The sequence below is a fragment of the Bipolaris maydis genome (genome assembly GCF_028858645.1).
Source record: "Bipolaris maydis strain C4 unplaced genomic scaffold PSV08scaffold_5, whole genome shotgun sequence".
Taxonomy (NCBI): domain Eukaryota; kingdom Fungi; phylum Ascomycota; class Dothideomycetes; order Pleosporales; family Pleosporaceae; genus Bipolaris; species Bipolaris maydis.
In genome coordinates this window covers 4,329-27,943 of record NW_027093861.1, presented here as the reverse complement: position 1 = coordinate 27,943, position 23,615 = coordinate 4,329, and the positions used below count along the sequence as shown (strand labels likewise).

The window sequence follows — 23,615 nt, the reverse complement described above, 5'->3', positions numbered from 1 at the left end:
TATAAGAATATAAGAATAAATAGATTTTATTATTTACTCTCGTTATAGTCAACTTAAATTATACTTTCTTACTAGTATCTTTACTTAATAAGATTATTACCTATTAGTCTATAGTAATATAGATTAAGTTATCTAACTTTTTATTACCTTTCTATCTAAGTACTCTACTCTACTATCTCGCTAGATAAACTTTACGGAACACTAACGTAAAGCTTACTAGCTATAGTATAGGACCTAGCAAGAGAAGTATAGATCTAAACCCTATATAACATTTATCTCTAACTTTTCTAAGCTAGCTAAGCCTCTTATACGCCTAACTAAGAAGGATAAGAAGTTTAAATAGAAACTTAAATAAAAGGTAAGCTTTATTACTTTAAAAGAAGTATTTCTCTTAGAATAAGTCCTAATTATATTTAACCCTAATTACTATATAATTATTAAGTATAACTCTTCTAGGTAAGCTCTTAGAGTAGTACTACTTTAGAAAGATAAAAGTAATACCTTATATATAGTTACTTACTTATTATAAAAACTACTAGCGTATAAAGTAAACTACCTAATCTATAATAAGAAGCTCTTAGTAGTTATTACTTATCTAAAGAAATAGAATATAGAACTTTATAGTATATAATGTTGGAAGGAGTAGCTTAATAGTAAGCTAAGGGTGCGGAAGTAGCTGCTTGTTCTACTAGTAGCTCAGAGGTAGTCTCTCTTACTACTTATCTAGTAATAAACTCAGAGGCAGCTTATCGAAGGTTCTAGCAAAAGAGATAAATAAGAGATAAAGATATTACTAGGGGAGAGAGAATAGTTAAATTGTCTTCCTAAGGTAGTCTATAGGATTCGCTCTACTCTTCTCTACTTTCTATCTACTAACTCTTCTACTACTTATATATTCGTTGTCTTAGATTCTAGAAGAGTCTTCTTAGTAGTAGCTTGCGTAATCTATGGCGTAATAGATAGATATTACTAGATAATAGCATAATAGCTTCTAGTAATAGATTAATTAACGTGTCTTAGTTAAAGGTTAAGTACTTAGTTCTATCAGAGATCAGCTGATAAGCTTATATCTCCAACACACCCCCTTAAGCTAGGTAGCTAAGATCTGATTAATCTGCTAGTTTTAATTAGCTTGTTTGTTCTAATAAGCTTAGGCTAATAGATTCGATCAATCTAATAGGTTGGATTGTTTTAATAGATTAGATTGATGGATTGGTTCAATAGATTAGTTCGATAGATTAGTTCGATAGATTAGTTCGATGGATTAGTTTAATAGATTAGTTTAATAGATTAGTTTAATGGATTAGTTTGATGCGATGGGCTGGATTGAGCTAATAGATCTAATAGTTGGGCATCGTCTAATGATAGATCAGATAGCATAGGCTGTTTCGTTGGCAGTATCGAGTTTTTAACATAGATCTAATCGTTTTAGTAGATATCGCTAGTCGTGTAAAAGATCGCGACTTTTCAATTATAGTACCCCTTAGCTAGTACTTAGCCAGATCGTGTAATCAGACTATAATTCTTTAAGAACTTAAATTTAGCTCCTTTTTAAGGTGCTTAGTAGAGACTAAGTAAATTAAAACTAAACTTTAGCACAAAGAGTACGTCTTTTAGCATAACTAATTGGCCAGTGCTATTAAACGTAATTAGTACTTCTCCTTTGCCTATAGCTAGTAAAAACGTTCCTAAATTGCCCTATTAGACATTAATATTCGTAATTTTTCTAATATTTCTAAATAGCTTTCGCTCACAGCAAATATGCGAGCTAGCTCCACTGTTAAGTATCCATTTAATAGATTTGTTTGTTTTAATATTTTTACTCATTTTAATATATAAGCTTAAATTAACTGATTGAGTAATATCAGCGATATTTCAATCTATTGATACCATCGTTAATAGGGCTGTTTCAGATCTATTAGAGCCTTAGTTAGAGCGTTTACTTAGATCTTTCTACCAACATTAATCAACTAAATGCCCATTTCTTCTACAATAACTGCAGTATTTCGAGCTTTTATATTGTCCCGTTGGTAAGGTCATTTCAATATCCTTTAGTTGCTAGTTTTAATATAATTGATCAGTTGGGGACTGATTAGATTGAAAGTATAGATATAGTAGATTCAATCGATAGTCTAATCGATTAATAGATTAATAGTGGAATCGATAATCTAATCAATGATTAGATTAATGGATTTAATCGTTTTAATGCCTTTGGTAAGGCTTAGTATCGCTCCTTTAGATCGAACTGTTGGAGCTGTTTTTAATTAATTTAAGCCGTTAAGCTTCGTCAATAATTTAACTACTTATTATTTTAAGATTAATTTCTTTGTTTAATCTAAAGTCTTAAGTAATTGCAGTAACTAGATAGTTGAATTCTGAACTCAAGTTATTAAGTATTAGCGCAGCAATAAACCTACTTAGTAGTTCGATACTTCAAGCTTTAAGGCTAAAAGTAAGCCTTAATAGCTTTTAAAGATAGTTTTCCACGTTGTTTTAGCAGCTTAAAACAGTAGTATTAATAAGTTCTTTGCAGATAAGAAAGTCTAAGCTAAAACCTTCTTGCGCATATAGAGCTTTAAGGTTGTTCTATAGCTCTACTAGAGTATTAATTTCTTTTATTTATAAGAGAGGTCCATCTTCAAGACTAAGTCTTATAGTAGATAGTACCTTTATCTTATTATTTTTAAATAATTCTAGACGTTCTTCTAGTGTAAAGTCGGCTATTATAGCTATATCGCCGCAATCTTATTAGATTAGGATTAATTGAATCCTTATAGCCTACATATCGTAATTTAAGCTTCCTTTAAGCTTTAGTACTTTAAAAATACTATCAGCTATTTTAATAGACTAATAGATTAATTGGTTAGATCGAGCTTATGCTAATACTATTATAGTTACTATCCTTACTATAAAGAACTCTAGCTGCAGATCGTCAGCTTAATAAATTGAAAAACTAATTAATTAATTAATTAATTAATAGATCGATAGGTTGAAATATCGATAGATTGATAGATTAATAAATTAATAGGCTTAGTGGGCTAGTAGGCTAATCGATTAATGGATTGATCGATCGCTAGATTATTTAATTAATTAATAGATAGTTCTAGTCAGCTGATCTGACTTCGGATGATAGAGTTTCTCAGCTCTTCGCTATAGTTGTCCTCTTAACCCTTGTTACCCTAGCTCTTACTAAGAAACTAACCTAGATAGGTATAGTTCTTATATAGACAGCGCTGATCGTAATAGATCGTAATAAACGTATAATACTAGAAGCTTCGATAGATCGCGTAATCTAGGCTCATAACCTATTGGAATATTGCTACTTAGGTAGCGGAAGTTGCTGCTTATTCTACTAGTAGCTTAGAGGTAGAGGTCTATACCTTCTACTTGTCTAGTAATAGACTCAGAGGTAGCTTATCGAAGGTTCTAGTAAAAAGAGATAAATAAGAGATAAAGATATTACTAGGGGAGAGAGAATAGTTAAATTGTCTTCCTAAGGTAGTCTGTAGGATTCGCTCTACTCTTCTCTACTTTCTATCTACTAACTCTTCTACTACTTATATATTCGTTGTCTTAGATTCTAGAAGAGTCTTCTTAGTAGTAGCTTACGTAATCTATAGCGTAATAGATAGATATTACTAGATAATAGCATAATAGCTTCTAGTAATAGATTAATTAACGTGTCTTAGTTAAAGGTTAAGTACTTAGTTCTATCGGAGATCAGCTAATAAGCTTATATCTCCAACAGTTTCTTCTTGCTTTCTTAAGTAATATTTATACTATCTTAGGTAGTTAACCTAACGTAGTCGCTTATATTGCTCTATTTATTTCTTAAACGTCTAAGGTATCTTCTTATTATTAGATTTCTTAAATCTAGGTTATTCTTAGGTAGCCCTATAGGTAATCTTATCTACTTAGGGTTCTATAATTATAATTTACTCTTTAATATTGTAATTATTAGCCTAGTCCCTAGTATTTCTATAAATCTAGTACTATTAATTTCTTAGGCGGCGTAGTACTTCTACCTCTTTAACCTACTAATTTATTAGTAATAGTTTGTTCTACTTAAAGTCTTAGAGTTTTATTACCTTCTGTACTAACTTAAAGGCCTTATTAGTAGCTTATCTTACTTTATTATATAGATCTAGGTCGCTAAGAGTCTCGTCTAGCTCCTTAGTTAGGTATAGTATTACTATCTATAGTATCCTAATCTTAACTACTTCTTACTTAACTTTATTCTTTAGGCAGTCCTTGCGGAAGTATTCTACTTTACTATAGTAGAGGTATATCTTACTATTATAACGCTTCTAGCGTTCTTCTTTAGAAAGACTATTATTAAACTTTTCTTAGGTATTCTTCTTATTCTTTATTATAACTAGCCTTAGAATATAGAGGGCATTTCGCTGTTATATTTATTTAATGAGTAATCTACGAGAGAATAGAAATGTAGTATAAAAAGAAATTATATAATAAGTTCTATAAATCCTACTCTAGCTTAGTATACTTTATACACTAGGACTTACTAGGACTACGTAACTAGTTCTACTAATCTCTATAGTCCTCTAACCCCTCGCTATTACTAGGACTACTAGGACACTAGAACTATATAAGTATATAGTATTAGGCATTAAGCTCTTATAGCTTAATATATTTAACTTAAGTTTTAAGTATAAGTATAATATAGAGAGTTATTCTACTTGCACGTTACTATCTACTAGATTACACCCTACCGCTCTATCTACAAAAACTAACTAATAAGAAGCTTAACACTAGAAGTCTTATATTACTTTTACTTAAGCTATACTCTTAACACTTTAAACACCCTTATAATAAGCGATATTATAATAGATACTCTAGCCACTTCCTAGACTAGAGAAACTATAGCTAACGCCTATAAGCTTAACCTTTACTATAGCGACTATAATAAACTTAAAGCCTAGCTTCTCTAGGTTAACTATTACTTCTACTTAGCTAGTAATAAGATTAATAAAAAAGATAAAGTTATCTTAGCTACTAGTTACTATAGAGGTAACGCATAGAAATAATCTAACTCTATTATTAAATAATATATAGACGACTCTATGAATAATAATAAAAATACTAATCTAGTTAAAGACTAGGACGCTTTTAAAGCTAAGATATAATAAAACTTTTTACTCTTTAAAGAATCTCTAATTATAGAGTAAAAGATTTAGACCCTATACTAAACTAGGTCTACTACTAATTATATAACTTAATTTTAGTAGTACGTAATAAATATTAAATAGGACGATAACGCTCTTATGCGTATATACTAATAAGGTCTTAAGCTAATAGTACGTAGAGAACTTATAAGAAGTAGAGCTATAATTACTACTTTTAATAAACTTATAGTAGAAGCTATTTAACTTAATAATAAGCTATACGAGCTTGTATTAAAAAAATAACTATTTAACTAGAGAACGCGCAACTACGATAATAGGAATAATTAGCCTTAATAATAATACTACTAATATTTATAGCCTAACTAGGGACGATAGAGGAACTATTAGTCTAGAATACTTAGTATATATATAACTAATAGATATAAGCCTATACACCTTAATAATATTAATTAAGGAAAGAGACTTAGTAAACCTTACTATAAGAAGAATAAGGATAATAAGAAAAAAATTAACTACTATATATATAGTAAGAAAGGCTATATAGTATATAACTATATAAGTAAGAATAAGGTTAAACAATAGCTTAATGTCCTATATTATAAGTTAAAGCTTAATAATAATAAATTATAGAACGTTATTACCTAACTAGAGATTAAGTACTACTTAGACGATATAGAATCTATTAGCAAATTAGATAACCTAACCCTAACTACATCTAAGAATATATCTAAAGCTAAACTAGTGTTACGATTAGTCTTAGAATAAAGAGAGTATCTCGCCGTTATATTTATTTAATAAGTAAACTACGAGAGAATAGAAATGCCGCATAAAAAGAATTACGTAATAAGTCCTATAGATTCTACCTAGACTTAGCGTGCTTTATACACTAGAACTTACTAAGACTATATAACTAGTCCTACTAATCCTTATAGTCCCCCAACCCTTTACTATTACTAGAACTACTAGGATACTAGGACTGTATAAGTATATAGTATTAGGCATTAAGCCCTTATAGCTTAATATATTTAACTTAAGTTTTAAGTATAAGTATAATATAGGGAGTTATTCTACTTACACGTTATATCTAATATTATACTTTGCTACTCTATCTATAAAAACTAACTAATAAGAAGCTTAATACTAGAAGTCTTATATTACTTCTACTTAAGCTATACTCTTAACACTTTAAACACCCTTATAATAAGCGATATTATAATAGATACCCTAGCCGCTTCCTAGACTAGAGGAACTATAGCTAATACTTATAAACCTAACCTTTACTATAGCGACTATAATAATCTTAAAGCCTAGCTTCTTTAGGTTAACTATTACTTCTACTTAGCTAAAGATAAGATTAATAAAAAGGATAAAGTTATTTTAGCTACTAGTTACTATAGAGGTAACGTAGAGAAATAATCTAACTCTATTATTAGATAATATATAGATAACTCTATTAATAATAATAAGAATACTAACTTAGTTAAAGACTAGGATACTTTTAAAGCTAAGATATAATAAAACTTTTTATCCTTTAAGAAATCCTTAATTATAGAATAAAAGATTTATACTTTACGCTAAACTAAGTCTACTACTAATTATATAACTTAATTTTAGTAGTATATAATAAATATTAAATAGGACGATAACGCTCTTATGCGTATATACTAATAAGGTCTTAAGCTAATAGTACGTAGAGAACTTATAAGAAGTAGAGCTATAATTACTACTTTTAATAAACTTATAGTAGAAGCTATTTAACTTAATAATAAGCTATATAAGCTTATATTAGAAGAACGACTATTTAACTAGGGAACGCGTAACTATAATAATAAGAACAATTAGCCCTAATAATAGTATTACTAACGTTTACAGCCTAACTAGGGATAATAAAGAAGCTATTAGCCTAGGACACCTAGTATATATGTAACTAATAGATACGAACCTATGCACCTTAATAATATAAATTAAGAAAAGGGACCTAGTAAGCCTTACTATAAGAAGAATAAGAATAATAAGAAAAAGATTAACTACTACGTATATAGTAAGGAAAGCTATATAGTATACAACTACCTAAGTAAGAATAAGGTTAAACGATACCTTAACGTCCTATACTATAAATTAGAGCTAGATAATAATAAATTATAGAATATTATTACCTAACCTAAGATTATATACTATCTAGATAATATAGAAGTTATTAGTAAATTAGACAACTTAACTCTAACTACGTCTAAAGATATATTTAAAGCTAAACTAGCTAGTAATAAGAAATATAAGACGCTAAATAAGAAAGAACAACCTCTTATATCTAAATATAGGAAGATAGTATAATTCTAAAAAGAGAATAGACTATTAACGCCTTATATAAAGAAGTAAGATAGTATAATACTAAACTTACCTAAGACCTATCTAAGAGATAACCTAGTAGAAGTAGATAAATAGATTAATATACTATCTACGCTACTTAGATAACCTAATAAGGCCTATAATAATAATAAAATACTACTTAATAAATATAATACGCTATAGCACCTATAATTAGATATTAACTTCTACTAGATTAAGATAACTTAACAACTACTAACATATATATATATTATAGCTAATATTATAAGGTTAGAATAGAGACTTACGCCTTAAGAGGTAATATAAGTATAGAAGATATAAGAACGAAACAACTCCTATAAACCTATATAGTACTAGTATAATATAAGAAATAGAAACTATATAAGTATATTATAGACTACGTATATATATAACTACTACCTAACTTACTACTTAAATAAGAGAGGAGCTAGATAGAGCCTATAGCACGCTAAAGGTATACCTAAGTATAAATAGCTATAGTATAAATATAAGAATAATAGCTATCTATTATATTTATAGAATAAGCGGAAGAAAATACACTTCCTTAGTAGAATAGACTACTAAAATATTATTTAGATATAAATAATATATAAAGTATAGTACCTAAACAGTCTCTTAAAAGAATATAGAGAAGACTAATAGTATATATACTTTAGTACCAAATATAAGAAGTATATAGTAGTAAAAGACTACTATAGATATTAATAAGAAGAGTCTTTTTTAGGCTAATAATAGAGTAATAAGGCCCCTTTAGAGAAATTAACGTACTAGAACCTCTAGAATTAATAAAGCTTAAGACGAAGCTTTATAAAATATAAATATAGGCACTAGTAGATTTAGAATTATAAGTAAACTATATTTTAGCGCATATAGTAGCCTAAGCTAAACTTAAGGTATAATAGAAATAATAGCCTTACCTACTATATATAGCTAATAGCGAGCTAATACTAAATAAAAATAAGATTATATATAAGGTTAGATAAGTAACACTTAGTATCTAAGAGTATATAGAGGAGATTAACCTAGATATTATTAGACTAGCTACTTATAATATTATTTTAAGACTTCTATAGCTTAGGAAATATAACCTATAGATTAACTAAAAGTTAAAGGTATTTTAATTTAAGTACTATAGAATAAATATAACTATAAGCTAGCCTATAAATTAGTAGAGTTTAATAGTAGATAAAAGTAATATTACTAAGTAGTATAATAACGCTAAGAGAAGAGCGTACTTAAAAGATAGTTCTTAGAATAAGAAGCTATACTCTATAGATACTAAAACTAAGCTAATAGATTATAAAGTAAGAAGAAGAGAGAATAGCGTAACTCTAGAGTTCTCTAAATAGTATAAGGAATATAAATATCTATTTTAGGAAGTAGTAGATAAAATAGCGTTACTAGAGTATAAACTCTAGAACTATAAGATAGTTCTATAGAAAGGAAAGATACTAACTTTTAGGCCTATATATTAGCTATTAAAAAGAGAGCTTAAGATACTAAGAGAGTATATTAATAAGAGTCTAGCTAAGAGATATATACAACTATTAAAGTTACTAGTAGGATATCTAATTATATTTATACTAAAGAAGGACAGTATAGATTAACTATATATTAATTATTAGCGACTTAGTAATATTATAGTAAAGAATTAATACCTACTACTAAATATTATAGAGCTTAGGGATTAATTATCTTATACAAAGATCTTTATAGCGCTAGACCTCTAAGATAAATACTATCTTATTAGAATAAAGAAAGGTAAAGAATAGAAAATAGTATTTAGAACTTAATATAAATATTATAAGTATTTAGTTATACTATTTAGGCTTATAAACGCTCTAGTAATATTCTAAGAACTTATTAACAACGTACTTAGGCCATACCTAAATATATTTATTATTACCTATCTAGATAATATCCTTATCTATTTAGAAGATAAGAAGAATTATATTAAATATATAAAAATAGTGTTACAAGTAACAAGAAGGATTCTCTCCTTGACAAATGACGAGACGGCTGAAGGCCTACGGACGTCCACGTCAGAAGGTAATAGGGCATCGCGGGGCTCGAGGTCACGTGATGTGCCATCCCGCCAAGGCTGGCCATCCGGGATGGCAGTACATGAAGGGATGGCAATGCCATCACAACCATCCCGCCAAGATGGGATGGACGGGATGGCAGGACTGGAAGCAATGAGGATATAAGAATGGATGGATTTCGTTATTACTCTCGTTGTGGTCAACTCAAATTGTACTTTCTTACTAGTATCTTTTACTTCACAAGATAGTTACATGTTAGTCTATCGAATAGATTAGCGTTGTCAAAACCTTCGGTTACATCCATAACTCTTTTCCACTACGAATCGCCAGACAACTCTCACGGAGCTAGTCTCTATTCCTACTCGCCCTAACCCGGACCGAGCCAGAGAAGTATTAGCACCCAACCCCGTGTAACACTTTGACCACCTACGGATTCAGTGGAGGATTAACCAACCGCGTCCGATTAAGATTTGAACCATGTCACGAAACTCCAACGAGTATGTCAACGTTTCAGGCCCAGTGCCTGACGAGAACGTCAACATGACTGGTCATACCACGGAAGGTATCAACGAGCCGGCGGCAGGGAGCCCCGAGTACGAACTCGTTAATCTTAGACGCGAAGGCCAGAATCAGGCTAGACAGATCGCCGAGTTGCAGAACATGATCAACCAACTCACGAGTCAGCTGATGGCCACACCGAACGAAAAGCCTATCAAGAAACCCAAGATGGCAACCCCAGACAAATACGATGGTAACCGGGAAGGGTTACGGACGTTCCTCACCACTATCGAGTTATACTGCGGCTACAACGATGTGCCAAACGACGAAGAGAAAATTCTCATGGCTAATACCCACCTGAAGGGAAAAGCGGCAAGCTGGATGCAACCCTACGTGGAAGACTTTCTAAAAGACATCGATAACAAAGGAACGAAGGACGAGACGCGTACCTTGTTCGGCAGTTGGACTAACTTCAAAGAGGAAATGGGACGCATCTTCGGGGAGGTAGACGCGGAAAGCCAGGCGGAGAAAGCGATATCTCGCCTGAAGCAGACCAAAGCAGTATCAGCTTATACGGCGGAGTTCAAGCAGTTACAAGCACGAATCAATTGGGACGATTCGGCTCTCCGGACGGTATACGAAGCAGGTCTAAAGGAAAACATCAAGGACGAACTTGTACACTACGAAAAGCCGAAGGACTTGTACTCGCTGATCGAGTTGGCAACAAGAATCGATACGCGATTATGGGAACGGAAAGAAGCCCAGAAAGGATACAGACCAGGGCCACCCTTCGCCAACACCCGACGACATCGGAGCAACAAGGATCACGACGGAGACACGTACATGACCAGCAAAGTACAAGACAAGTCTAAGGATAGGAATAAAGCCCGAGGAAAGTTTAACGACGGTCTTTCCAAGGAAGAACGCCAGAAGCGTTACGATAGTAAGGCATGCCTCCGCTGCGGCGAAGTGGGACACTTCCGCAGGGACTGCCCGAAGAATGAAGTCAAACAAGGAGCAGTAAAGATTGGGATGATTAGGATGCCGACGCCCTACCCAATCGAGGAACAAGACGAAACGCTCAGTGACCTAGACCTGTACGATGAAACAAGACAAGCCACCGAAGAGGCCTTTGAGCTAGTACAAGAGGCAATAGGACTTCAAGACTTCAAGTGGGACGAGCCACTACCAACGGATTGGCAGGTTGAAGGGGCCGAAGTACTACGCCGCCTAAGAAACCAACAGTGCTGGATTTGTGGAAATACCAAGCACCAGGCCAACGATTGCGACATCGAAGGACGAGTCACAATCACGGGGCCTAGAGCAGAGGAAATTGCCTGCAAGGCTGCCCAGGAACAACCCAGGTTCAAGGAACCTGATGACGAGGAGACACCTCGGACGTTCAAGGAACGTATGGAGCGACACGAGCGCCTACGTTGGGTCGACTGTCCAAAGCAGTGCGAGTATCACTTAAAGGACCGAGAGGAGACCAGGAGCAATGAGGACGATCGCTGCCACATCAATTTATGGCATAACGAGTGTCGGGTACTGCATTGTCAAATGCACCAGCCAGAGGAAAAGGAAGCTCACGAAGAGCTATGCTGGATCAACTGTACGACCAATTGCCAGTTTCATCAGAAACAACGACGGAATGCTCGAAAGGTAGACGACTACTACCATAGCACGATATCCGCCGCAGAATGCAATGCAAAGCACTGTAAGATGCCTAGGGCAAGCAAGCCAAGGGTCACGACGACTAGAATGCTCAAGCAAGTGCCGGATAAGCCAAACAAAGATAAGAGCCACGAGCGACTCTTATGGACGCATTGCAGGAAGGGATGCGCCTTCCACCGACAACAGTTTGAGGATGCTCGAGGAGTGAACGACCATCTCCATAGCACCCTGTCAGCAAACATTTGTGAGGCAGACGGATGCCCGATTCACAGGACGAAGAAGCCGAGTCCAAAGAGGAAGGTTGCGAAGGAAGATATACCGCACCAGAACACCCATTGGAGCTTCTGTTACGACGACCAGTGTACTATACACTATTCCGCCAAGGCAGGCGAAGGCTACTTTCCTACGCAGGGGAAAAGTAGGCAGTCAAAAAACTAGGATGCCACCAGGGACAGGGTCACGCTGGTAAAGGCAGTCCTAAAACGACCCTCAAAGAAGTACGCGAACTGGGAGCGCAAGATCTGCGGCTGCAGGCTACGGTACTTATAGACGGACACGAGGTGACGGCGCTCATAGACAGTGGGGCCGCACGAACCGTTATCTCACCCCGAGTGGTGGAAAAGAACAACATACCCTATCGAACCAAGAAGGTGCCGATGCGAGTGGTATTAGCCGACGATAGTCCCACGATATATGGGAACGGCTGGATCCGACTTGAGACCGAGGCAATATCGTTACGCCTGGCCGGTCAAGAAAGTCGAGAACGAGTTAGCATTATGGATCTCGGAGAAACAGAGATGATAATTGGCTACGATTGGTTGTTGAAGCACAACCCTGCCATCGATTGGCAAAAGAAGACGTTGCTCAGCCGAGAACCTGTGCACAAGGTTGCTGGGGCCAGACGTAAAGAGATGCGCCCGATTATCCAGAGCTCAACCCAGGACGGGAGGATAGGCCAGATCTCGCCGCATAAGATCGCGAGAATCTATGCGAAGGACCCTCGGAAAGTAGGAGTCATTTGGATACGGCAGGTCGCGACCACGAAGGAAGGACCGGTACCACAGGTTGCGCCCACGAAGGACGAACCACTGTTGGCGATTCCAACAGAATACCGAACACCAGAGTTCAAGGAACTGTTCGAGGAAAACGAAGCAACAGACTTAGCTGAACATCAGGATTGGGATCACGAGATCATCCTGGAAGAAGGAGCGAAGTTGAGCCCAGGAGGAATGTACCCTATAGCGCCCGAGCACGATGCTGAGCTGCGGGATTACCTCCAGAAGAACTTGAAAAAGGGATTTATCCGACCGGGATCAGGCCCGATGGCCTCGCCCATATTGTTCGTAAAGAAACCTAACGGGAAGTGGCGACTATGTGTCGACTTCAGGAGGTTGAACAGCGTTACTCGGAAAAACCGATATCCCTTACCACTCATTACAGAGCTCATGGATCGACTCCAGGGGGCTAAGTGGTTCACGAAGTTCGATGTTCGGGAAGGATTTTACCGAATCAGAATCAAAGAAGGTCACGAGTGGATGACAGCGTTCAAGACGAAATACGGACTCTTTGAGTATACGGTTATGCCGTTCGGATTGACGAATGCGCCGGCAACCTTTCAATCAGTCATCAACAACGCACTCAACGAATACCTCGGAATCTTTGTCACCGCGTATCTGGACGATGTACTAGTGTACTCCAGCGGCACACGCGAAGAACATGTCGAGCATGTTAAGAAGGTGTTACGGAAGCTTAAAGAGTATAAGCTATACCTTCAACCCGGAAAATGTGAGTTTCACACTCAGGAAACGGAATTCCTTGGATTTATCATCTCGACCGAAGGCGTAAAGATGAACCCAAAGAAGATACAGACTGTACAGGAATGGCCAAAACCCAATACAGTCAAGGATGTTCAATCCTTTTTAGGATTTGCGAACTATTATCGAAAGTTCATAAAAGATTACTCAAGGATCACAACACCCCTTACGGAGATTACAAAGAAGGAAATAGGTTTCAAGTGGGAACAAGAACATCAGGAAGCCTTCGAGAAGCTCAGGCAGAAATTCCTGGAGGCGCCAGTACTCGAGATGTACAGCCCTCAACGACCAACCAGAGTCGAGACCGACGCGTCCGACTACGCACTCGGAGCTGTATTGTCACAGCAGTGCCCAGATAAGAAATGGAGACCAGTGTTCTACCATTCACGGAAGTTCTCAGGAGCAGAACTCAACTACGACGTTCACGATAAGGAACTACTTGGAGTAGTCGATGCCTTTGAACAATGGGAGGTGTACCTACTAGGACTCCCCGACCAGATCGAGGTTTTTACCGATCACCAGAACTTGACGAGTTTTATGACAACGAAGAAACTCAACCGACGACAAGTCCGATGGGCTGAGACGCTTGCTCAGTTCGACTTCAAGATTACGCACCGCGCGGGAACGCTCAACGGAGCAGCAGACGCTTTAAGTAGAAGGTCTGACTTGCACGAAGAGGGTCATAAGGAACCACATGACGCCTTGCTTAAGACGATGCCCGACGGCAGTCTAAAGTACAACCAGCCGGAACTAGCTAAAGTAGCTAAGGTGGCCGAGCAGGTAGAAACGCTACAGCAGGAATGGCGGCAGCGAGCAGCTAGCTGGCAGTTCGAGCCCGACGAAGCAGGCTCCGATGAACTGTTGAGCGACGAGAGAGAGTACCGAAATATGGTTTCGAAGGACCGAACATATGTACCTCCACACATGAGATCGAGTCTCATACAGGAACTGCATGAATCCCAGGAATATGGACATGCAGGAGTTGAAGAGATGGTTAGACGACTAGCTAAGGTGTTTGCGATACCACGTATGCGTACGAAGGTGCAGGAGATCCTAGGCAACTGTTTGGCATGTCACCAGAACAAGCCCAAGAGACATAAGCCCTACGGCCTGTTACAACCCTTACAGCCACCATCTAGACCATGGACAAGTGTAACGATGGACTTCATAGTGAAGCTCCCGAGATCGTTAGAACCAGGATCAGCTCGATTTTGCGACACAATCCTAGTAATCGTGGATCGATTGACTAAGGCAGCGAAATTTGTGCCTACGGAAGAAACTATTACGGCAGCAGAGTGCGCGTACGAAGTCACTAAAGCACTAGTGTTAGAGCACGGGATACCTGAAGAATTCATCACCGATCGCGATAAACTATTTACGTCTAAATACTGGAACACATTCCTGGCAAAATTAGGTGTTAAGAAGAAGCTTTCGACGAGCTTTCACCCGGAAACAGATGGCCAGACGGAACGCACGAACCAGACATTAGAACAGTACTTACGGATCTACGCCAATAAATTGCAGGACAACTGGGTAGAGTTGCTACCAACGGCGCAATTGGCCTACAACAGTACGAAATCTGCAACGACGAAGCATTCGCCGCACTACGCGAACTATGGATATGAGCCGGTCGCTCATCGAGATCCAAAGGATATTGAAAGTATCGCGGTAGGAGCAGACGACAAAGCGAAGCTTATGCGAGAATTGCACGAAGAATTGAGCAAGAACATAGCTCAACGAAACCTCACGACGTCCAAAGCAGCGAATAAACTAAGGATTGAGGGACCAACCTTTAAGAAGGGGGACAAAGTTTTCTTGTCACGACAAAACCTGAAAACTAAACGACCATGCAGAAAATTGGACAACCTCCGAATAGGACCATTCGAAATCCTAGAGGAAATAGGAAAAGTAAACTACAAATTGAAACTCCCACAACGCATGCGAATCCACCCTGTCTTTCACAAGAAACTCCTGGAACCAGCACCTCCAGATGCCGAGCTAGCAACGGACATAGAGCTCGAAGACGACGAGTACGAGGTCGAGGAAATCAAGGACCTGCGGAAAATCGGTAGTCAGTGGAAGTACTTGGTTAAGTGGCAAGGATGGCCCGAAAACCACAACACTTGGGAACCTGAAGGAAACCTGACGAACTGCAAGTCACTGGTACGTGAGTACCATCGGAAACATCCACAGAAACGAGAATGGGATTCTCGTAGGAAAGGAAGAAGTCAAGAGACAAAGGATCAAGGGAAGAAGAATAATCAGCCTGTAACCAGCCCGGGTCAGTCGAGGGCCCAGATGGCGGTGGTTCGGTCGGTGAAAAATCCGTACCAGGGGCAGAGCTCCCCTCGGCCTTCTCTTTTGCACGATCTTGGAACGCAAGGACGGCGAGATCGCGACGAGCGAACGAGCGCTCGCGAGATTTCACCTCCAGGAGCTCACGACGAAGACGCGCGGCGTCCTCCTCGGCCCGAGCAACCTCCAGCTCCTTTTGCTCACGCTCTTGCTGGATTTTCTCCCACTCTTCCTCAGAAACAAACAAACTACACTCAGCTTTCACAGAAATACAACCAGCGCAACGGCCAGTTGCAGTGTCCACGAAACAACGAAGGTTTTTCTCCTCGCAGCGAGAACAACGGTAGGAAGTCATCTCGTTACCCTGCTCTATTACACGATCAGCACGGGAATAACGCTCTTCGTTCGACTTTTGAGCGCGAACGCGGGTACGGGAAGACGGGACCTTGGGCATGGTTAGGAAGGCTGGAGTCAGGAAGGAACGGTTACAATGGCCTGGGGCCTACCGACCTTATATGCAGCCGACGCTTCAACACGCGGCACGGTAAAACAATAGTCCAGGGTATCGGGACGATACTAAGTAGCGTAGATAGTGCGTTACTCTATTTATCTACTTCTACTAGGTTATGTTAGAGATATAAGCTCACTAGCTAATCTCCAATAGAATAAGTACTTAATCTTTAACTAAAACTCGTTAATTAATCTATTACTAGAAGCTATTATACTATTATCTAGTAATATCTATCTATTACGCTATAGATTACGTAAGCTACTACTAAGAAGACTCTTCTAGAATCTAAGACAACGAATATATAAGTAGTAGAAGAGTTAGTAGATAGAAAGTAGAGAAGAGTAGAGCGAATCCTACAGACTACCTTAGGAAGATAATTTAACTATTCTCTCTCCCCTAGCAATATCTTTTTATCTCTTATTTATCTCTCTTTACTAGAACCTTTAATAAGCTGCCTCTAAGTCTATTACTAGATAAGTAGAAGGCAGAGACCTCTACCTCTAAGCTACTAGTAGAATAAGCAGTAACTTCCGCTACCTAAGTAGTAGTAGTATTCTAACAGGTTATCTCTTAGATAAGTCTTAGGTAAGTCTAGTATTACGCTATCTTACCTCTTTATATAGAGCGTTAATAGTCTATTCTCTTTCTAGAATTATACTATTTTCTTATATTTAAATATAAGAAGTTATTCTTTTTTATCTAGCGTCTTATATTTCTTATTATTAACGAGTTTAGCTTTAGATATATTCTTAGATATAGTTAAGGTTAAGTTATTTAATCTACTAATAACTTTTATATTATTTAAGTAGTATATAATCTCTAGTTAGATAATAATATTCTATAATTTGTTACTATCTAGCTCTAATTTATAGTATAGGATGTTAAGGTATCGTTTAACCTTATTTTTACTTAAGTAGTTATATACTATATAGCCTTTCTTACTATATATATAGTAGTTAATCTTTTTCTTATTATCTTTATTCTTCTTATAGTAAGGCTTGCTAGGTCTCTTTCCTTAATTTATATTATTAAGGTATATAGGTTTATATTTATTAGTTATATATATACTAGGTATTCTAAGCTAATAGCTTCTTTATTATCTTTAGTTAGGCTATAAACGTTAGTAATACTATTATTAGAGCTAATTATTCTTATTATTATAGTTACGCGTTCTTTAGTTAAATAGTTATTCTTCTAATATAAGCTTATATAGCTTATTATTAAGTTAAATAGCTTCTACTATAAGTTTATTAAAGTTAGTAATATTAGCTCTACTTCTTATAAGTTCTCTATACACTATTAGCTTAAGGCCTTATTAGTATATATATATAAGAGCGTTATTATTCTATTTAATATTTATTACGTACTACTAAAATTAAGTTATATAATTAATAATAGACCTAGTTTAGTATAAGGTCTAAATCTTTTATTCTATAATTAAGAATTTCTTAAAGAGTAAAAAGTTTTATTATATCTTAGCTTTAAAAGTATTATAGTCTTTAACTAGATTAGTATTCTTATTATTATTAATAGAGTCGTCTATATATCGTTTAATAATAGAGTTAAACTATTTCTCTATATTACTTTAGTAGTAACTAGTAGCTTAGACGACTTTATCTTTTTTATTAATCTTATCTCTAGCTAAGTAGAAGTAATAGTTAACTTAGAGGAGCTAGGCTTTAAGTTTATTATAGTTACTATAGTAAAGGTTAGATTTATAAGCGTTAGCTATAGTTCCTTTAGTTTAAAAAGTAGCTAAAGTATCTATTATAATATCGCTTATTATAAGAGTATTTAAAGTATTAAAAGTATAGCTTAAGTAAAAGTAATATAAGACTTTTAGTATTAAGCTTCTTATTAGTTAGTTTTTATAGATAGAGTAGTAAGGTATAATATTAAACGTAATATATAAGTAGAATAACTCTCTATATTATACTTATACTTAAAACTTAAGTTAAATATATTAAGCTATAAGGGCTTAATGCCTAATACTATATACTTATATAGTTCTAGTGTCCTAGCAGTCCTAGTAATAGTAAAGAGTTAGGGGACTATAGAGATTAGTAGGACTAGTTATATAGTCCTAGTGAGTCCTAGTGCATAAAGTACGCTAAGCCTAAGTAGGATCTGTAGGACTCGTCACGTGATTCCTTTTCGTGCGGCATTCCCGTTCTCTCGTAGTTTACTTGTTAAATAAATACAACGGCGAGATGCCCTCTATATTCTGAGGCTGGTCGTAACATAAGAATAACGAGTTAATTCGTATAGTTTCTAGGGTATGCAACGCCGTAAGTGTAGAGTTATATTTTGCAAATTTATACTACTTAAGATGTGACACCTGCTATCTAACACCTAAGTAGTACACTCTGGCGGGTATTGGTTAGGTCCGCATAGATAATACCCAGCAGAATATTCATAGCATATATCTACGCCCTTGCCTTGCAATTGACAACATCCCGCAAAGTTCTGGCGCGCTCCAGTATCATCGTTATCGTAAACACACTTTAACACAATTAGCGTAGTTACTAAATAACTAAAATAGTAGCTTACTTGTTCGTCAGGGCTATAGGTGCCCTGTAATCCACAGCAAGTAAGAGTTGAGCCTACTTGGTTGGTTTGAGGGCTGGAATCAAATGCGCAGTAGTAGCCGCAGGATGTTGCTACTACTGGAGCTATATATATATATCTAGTAATAGTTTAGGATAGGATCAAACTCTAGATTAAAGTGAAGCTTACACAGTAACAACGCCCGCAAGCTTGAATAAAGATTTGATAGACATTGTAGATTGAAATATGTGATATGTAAGTGAATGTAAGAGGAAATAAAGTGAGAGCAATACGACTTTTTATACCTGGGGGTACGAGAGTATTCGTAGTGGGTTTAATATCCCGTTTTAGCTAGAGGTACTTAGGATGATTTAGTATAACTCTATTTGTTCCTAAAACGTCTTAATATAACTGTGATAAGACTACTTCCCCCTAAATTATACTATAGCTCTAAGGAGTTTCTCTTTGTATCAAGACTAAATTAATTTCTTAATTAGGCTTACTCTTATCTCTTCTACAGCCCTACTATAAATACTTTTATACCCCTTGGTAGAATACTGCGTAAATAACTTCCGGCCTTATGATAACTCTACTTTCGCCAACGTAAGCGCTACCGCTAATGTAAGCGCTTACGTTAGCGCTAACGTAAGCGCTAACGTAAGCGCTATTGCCAACGTAAGCGCTATCTACCGTGGTAAATAGGTCTTTATATTAGGATTTCTTTTTTTCAGTTTCTCCATCGGTTCTTACCGAAATAGGAAGGTGAGTAGCTCATTTTGTAGCCCTCGATTAGAGCTATATGTCCACCTAATATAGTCATAGGCTAACTCTACTAGGTAAGAAGATATTTGGTAACCCGTCCTGCTAAGAGTTAGGTCTCCGCATTTTACTCCGATTTTTAATATCTTCTTACCTATTAGAGTTAGCCTATGACTATATTAGGTGGACATATAGCTCTAATCGAGGGCTACAAAATGAGCTACTCACCTTCCTATTTCGGTAAGAACCGATGGAGAAACTGAAAAAAAGAAATCCTAATATAAAGACCTATTTACCACGCTAAATTCGCGACTTTAATATAGTATGATTTAGGAGACGATATAAAGAGCTAAAACGCGTTATTCTAAGAGATTCGCGTTCTATCAAAGAGCTTAAAGAGTAAGCTATATTTAATATTCACTAGAAGGCTATAACTACTATTGTTATTATTATGTTTGTGAGTAGTAGGTATTTTAGTAGGGTCTTGGCGAAAGTAGATCACAAGCCCGTGTGTGTAACGGCATAGGCAAGAAGAATCGGATTCGTTTTGGAGGTAAGGTCACCACGTCTAGGATTGCACTGTTTGTGACTTCGTCTTTTTCTTATAATTAGTACTTCTACGATACTCTACTTAATGCAAACTCCTCTCGCGCTCTCTAAGCACCTTATCCATAAACTCTCCCTTTTGCTAACATCTCTTTTACTCTTCTCTTATTACTCTCTAACACAAGCTTGTTACGGGCACTCTACTGGGAATTCCTCACCACATCCATAGTTGGCTGCGCCATTAGGCCAACAGATGTCCAATTGGTTTCCTTCGCAGCATGTAAGAAACTCCCCCCGAACACCATCAGCGCCTGCCGGGATTGAACACTATAATATAGTTAGAATAGTTATATAAGGATTACTAAGTGGAGTCTACTTCGCCATATGCATTCTCATCAAGACCTAGCCCCTGGCAGCAAGATTTGGTTTCCGTGATATAATTATTACTAGGGTCGTAGTCAGGACCGCAATAGTACGCGCAATTCGCAGCTGCAGGAGCAACCTGTAGCAAACTAGCTACGATTAGTAACTAAGTCCAACGAGTCTTAGGATATTGAACTTACATTGTTACAGCAGTTGCTAGCTTAGCTATAGAGAGAAAAACCATAGTGAGTTGAACTTATAGTAAGATGATGTAAGTAGATTGTAAACTGTAGATTATTTGAACAATAGATAAAAAGAAAATAAATGTAGCAGAAGGGTTTATATATACCTTTGTCACAGTATTGCCGTAAGATACCTGCTAGAGGCGTACGCACAGATAGGTAACAGCCCGTGCCCGTGGTAAGTTCCGATAACAATTATCCACTCTTAATTACTCACGCTATTGAATCTCTATCTTGTCCATGTCAGACAATTGTTTAGCCGTGCGGAGTAGATTAAACACGATATACGCTAGTTTGAGCTAGCTCTACTAGGAGAAGAGACACGCCTTTCCGCGCTCTATATAGACTAGCTAGCTCTCTCTCTAAGCTGACAATATCAAATCATAACAGTCAGCACTAAAATAAGACAGCTGTTCACACCTTTTCGCAAAGAAATTGTCTGTGCGAGTACGGATATCTTAAAGAGATGCATAGGTGTAATAACACAAACTAACTATACTATTAGATCTAAATTATTAAAATTGTTTACTTCAAGGTTTATAGAAGTGTGCAGGACAGGAATAGATCTTTAAATCTAATAGACATGTATATATTTATTATAAAAAGATATTATGAGTATATAAATTGGTAGGTACTGCGCCATCTAATCAGCCGGATCAGCCGGATCAGACTAGACAGCGGTGCCGCTCGTTGTCCTTGAATTGTCCTATCGCCCCGTCTTCTAAGGTTCGTAACAGTAACTTAGCGTGAAGGGAGCCATATCGTTACGGCCGTAGGGACACTAGAAGGGCCTGTTACAACTCTATTACCTCGGCCATATTAGACTATTATTTAGCCGTGCGAGCAAGCGATCCTTGACCTTCTAGGATCTTTACAACTCCTAGATAGTTAGTTTGTAGAAACTATCCAAACCAGACTCAACGGCGCTTAGATAATTAAGTCTGAGGTATAACAGCACCGTGTGAGGGAACTAATTAGATTGCTCTAGAATGTTAGATACTGCGGGCTGATAAACTCTATGTTCCGAAAACGACTAATTATATCGCAAGGATTATGGACTTCCTTCTAAACGTCAGCATCTAATTAGTCGTTTTCGGTACATAGAGTTTTTCGGCACATAGTATCTCACTTTAATTAGCTCTATCTATGTAAGCTGACAATATCCAATAAAAAGAGTCAGCAGTAAAATAGAACAGGGGTTCGGATCTTACCGCAAAGAAATTGTTAGCGTGGAGTAGAATATCTGTGAAGAGTTCGTAGAGACAATAGAAGGACCTCCTATAAATATCTCGACCTTTAGACATTATGATACTATTATCAATATCGCTCACTTGCCTTACTCTACAAATACTTATTATTGCCAACCAACAATATGCAGTTCCTCAAAGCCTCTACTATCCTTTCTATTCTAGCATTCGCTGCTGCAACCCCTGTCCCTGAGGAAAACGCCCAAGCTCTCTCTATGGTCAAACGCATGCCTGCAAACAACGTCCCTGCTGTGCCTATTTCGAAACGTACTGACGCTGGATTAACGGACCTTATTAAAGATGAAGATCACCAGTTAGTTCTATACACCCTTACGCATAGTTTTGTTTACTAAGAATGTATAGCTCACTTACAAAGCGGGTTAACAGTATGACTTTCACTGTTCCTAGCAGACTAGCATCTGCTACCTATGCTTTTGGAGTAGTCTCCTTCAAGCTTGTTCAACAAACTGCGGAAACCTGGACTATCCAAGTTACAAACCTCGCTGTGGAGTCGATTACAGCCTATGTCAAGAACCTTTCCCTAGACATAGATATTTTCGCGGAAGCTGTTAATGGACTTGGAAAGGCAACTGAAGAAGGAGTTAAAATTAGTGGAGGCGATCGACTTGAATTCTCGTATAGCTAGAACTTGGGTGTAACGCTCGACACACTTCCTCATAGGAAGGGATCTTGCTCGGCGCCGAACTAGACTCGAGTAAGCTCTGTTACAGACCTAAGTCTAAGAGTATAAGTACAAGGGCATATATAGATAGTGTATAGTAGATTTCTACTATTCTCTTGTACAAGACCTATAAGTTTTTGTTAAATGCTAGGTGTTTCTATATATTAGGTTGCTGGCTTCGCCATTAAAAGTGTTTGAAAATCAGCCCGTGCGTAATGAAGCTACGGATGTGGGTGAGGGTAAGCATAACCTTAATATAAAAAAATAAATCTATTTTAGGGTTAGGGTTAGGGTTAGGGTTAGGGTTAAAAGAAGACTTGCGTCTGAAAATGAACTCGATTGGATTTGGTGTCTTTCTGTAAAGTGGTTCTCTAGATACCTTCGCAAGAAGTATACCTTTCGTTTCTTGTAATTCTACAGAAAGAAACTCATCAGGAGCGTACCAGATGGCAGTTTTTATACATTGGAGCGGAAGGAAGTTCTCCCGACGTGTCTGCCTTGCCGCCTAGATAAGCGCTGGGCTTCTAGGCATACCAGGATTACAGATAGTCCTAGCGGCAAGCAGAGGAATATCCTACGTAAGAGGCACAGCTGTAGATTGGTGGTCTCCTATCGTAGGTGTCAGTAAGTAGGGTTCGGGTTAACTGATTATGGTTAGGGTTAGGGTTAGCGGCTTGGGTTAGCGGCTTGGGTTAGCGGCTTGGGTTAGCGGCTTGGGTTAGCGGCTTGGGTTAGCGGCTTGGGTTAGCGGCTTGGGTTAGGGTTAGGGTTAGGGTTAGGGTTAGGGTTAGGGTTAGGGTTAGGGTTAGGGTTAGGGTTAGGGTTAGGGTTAGGGTTAGGGTTAGGGTTAGGGTTAAGTGTAAATTGCAATAACTCTGTTGGAT

At 37.0% G+C, this 23,615-nt stretch overlaps 3 protein-coding genes across 3 annotated transcripts; 1 reads left to right on the top strand and 2 right to left on the bottom strand.

The window, feature by feature from the left end:
- Positions 1–18,615: 18,615 nt before the first annotated feature.
- Positions 18,616–19,158, bottom strand: PSV08DRAFT_35305 (uncharacterized protein). The gene is made up of 3 exons (XM_066092856.1): positions 19,082–19,158; positions 18,896–19,031; positions 18,616–18,847 (listed from the first exon to the last, which is right to left on the bottom strand). Exons 1-3 carry the CDS (start codon positions 19,123–19,125, stop codon positions 18,698–18,700), a joined length of 330 nt encoding a protein of 109 aa, XP_065949273.1. The 5' UTR covers positions 19,126–19,158; the 3' UTR covers positions 18,616–18,697.
- A 1,228-nt stretch (positions 19,159–20,386) lies between these two features.
- Positions 20,387–20,804, bottom strand: PSV08DRAFT_245921 (uncharacterized protein; the record flags this gene model as incomplete). Its single annotated transcript, XM_066092331.1, has 3 exons — positions 20,387–20,524; positions 20,574–20,709; positions 20,761–20,804. 3 exons carry the CDS (start codon positions 20,802–20,804, stop codon positions 20,387–20,389), a joined length of 318 nt encoding a protein of 105 aa, XP_065949272.1.
- A 1,282-nt stretch (positions 20,805–22,086) lies between these two features.
- On the top strand, positions 22,087–22,695 carry PSV08DRAFT_400667 (uncharacterized protein; the record flags this gene model as incomplete). The annotated part of the gene is made up of 2 exons (XM_014216963.2): positions 22,087–22,362; positions 22,413–22,695. The coding sequence occupies exons 1-2, from the start codon at positions 22,175–22,177 to the stop codon at positions 22,693–22,695; spliced, it is 471 nt and encodes a 156-aa protein (XP_014072438.1). The 5' UTR covers positions 22,087–22,174.
- Between the last annotated feature and the right edge of the window lie 920 nt (positions 22,696–23,615).

Bases quoted from the DNA above. Each gene is read 5' to 3' on its own strand.
- PSV08DRAFT_35305 (XM_066092856.1), bottom strand. From the start codon at position 19,125: ATGTCTATCAAATCTTTATTCAAGCTTGCGGGCGTTGTTACTGT. The intron at 19,032-19,081 runs GTAAGCTTCACT...AACTATTACTAG, and splicing joins CTTGCGGGCGTTGTTACTGT to ATATATATATATAGCTCCAG. The intron at 18,848-18,895 runs GTAAGCTACTAT...ATTGTGTTAAAG, and splicing joins CCTATAGCCCTGACGAACAA to TGTGTTTACGATAACGATGA.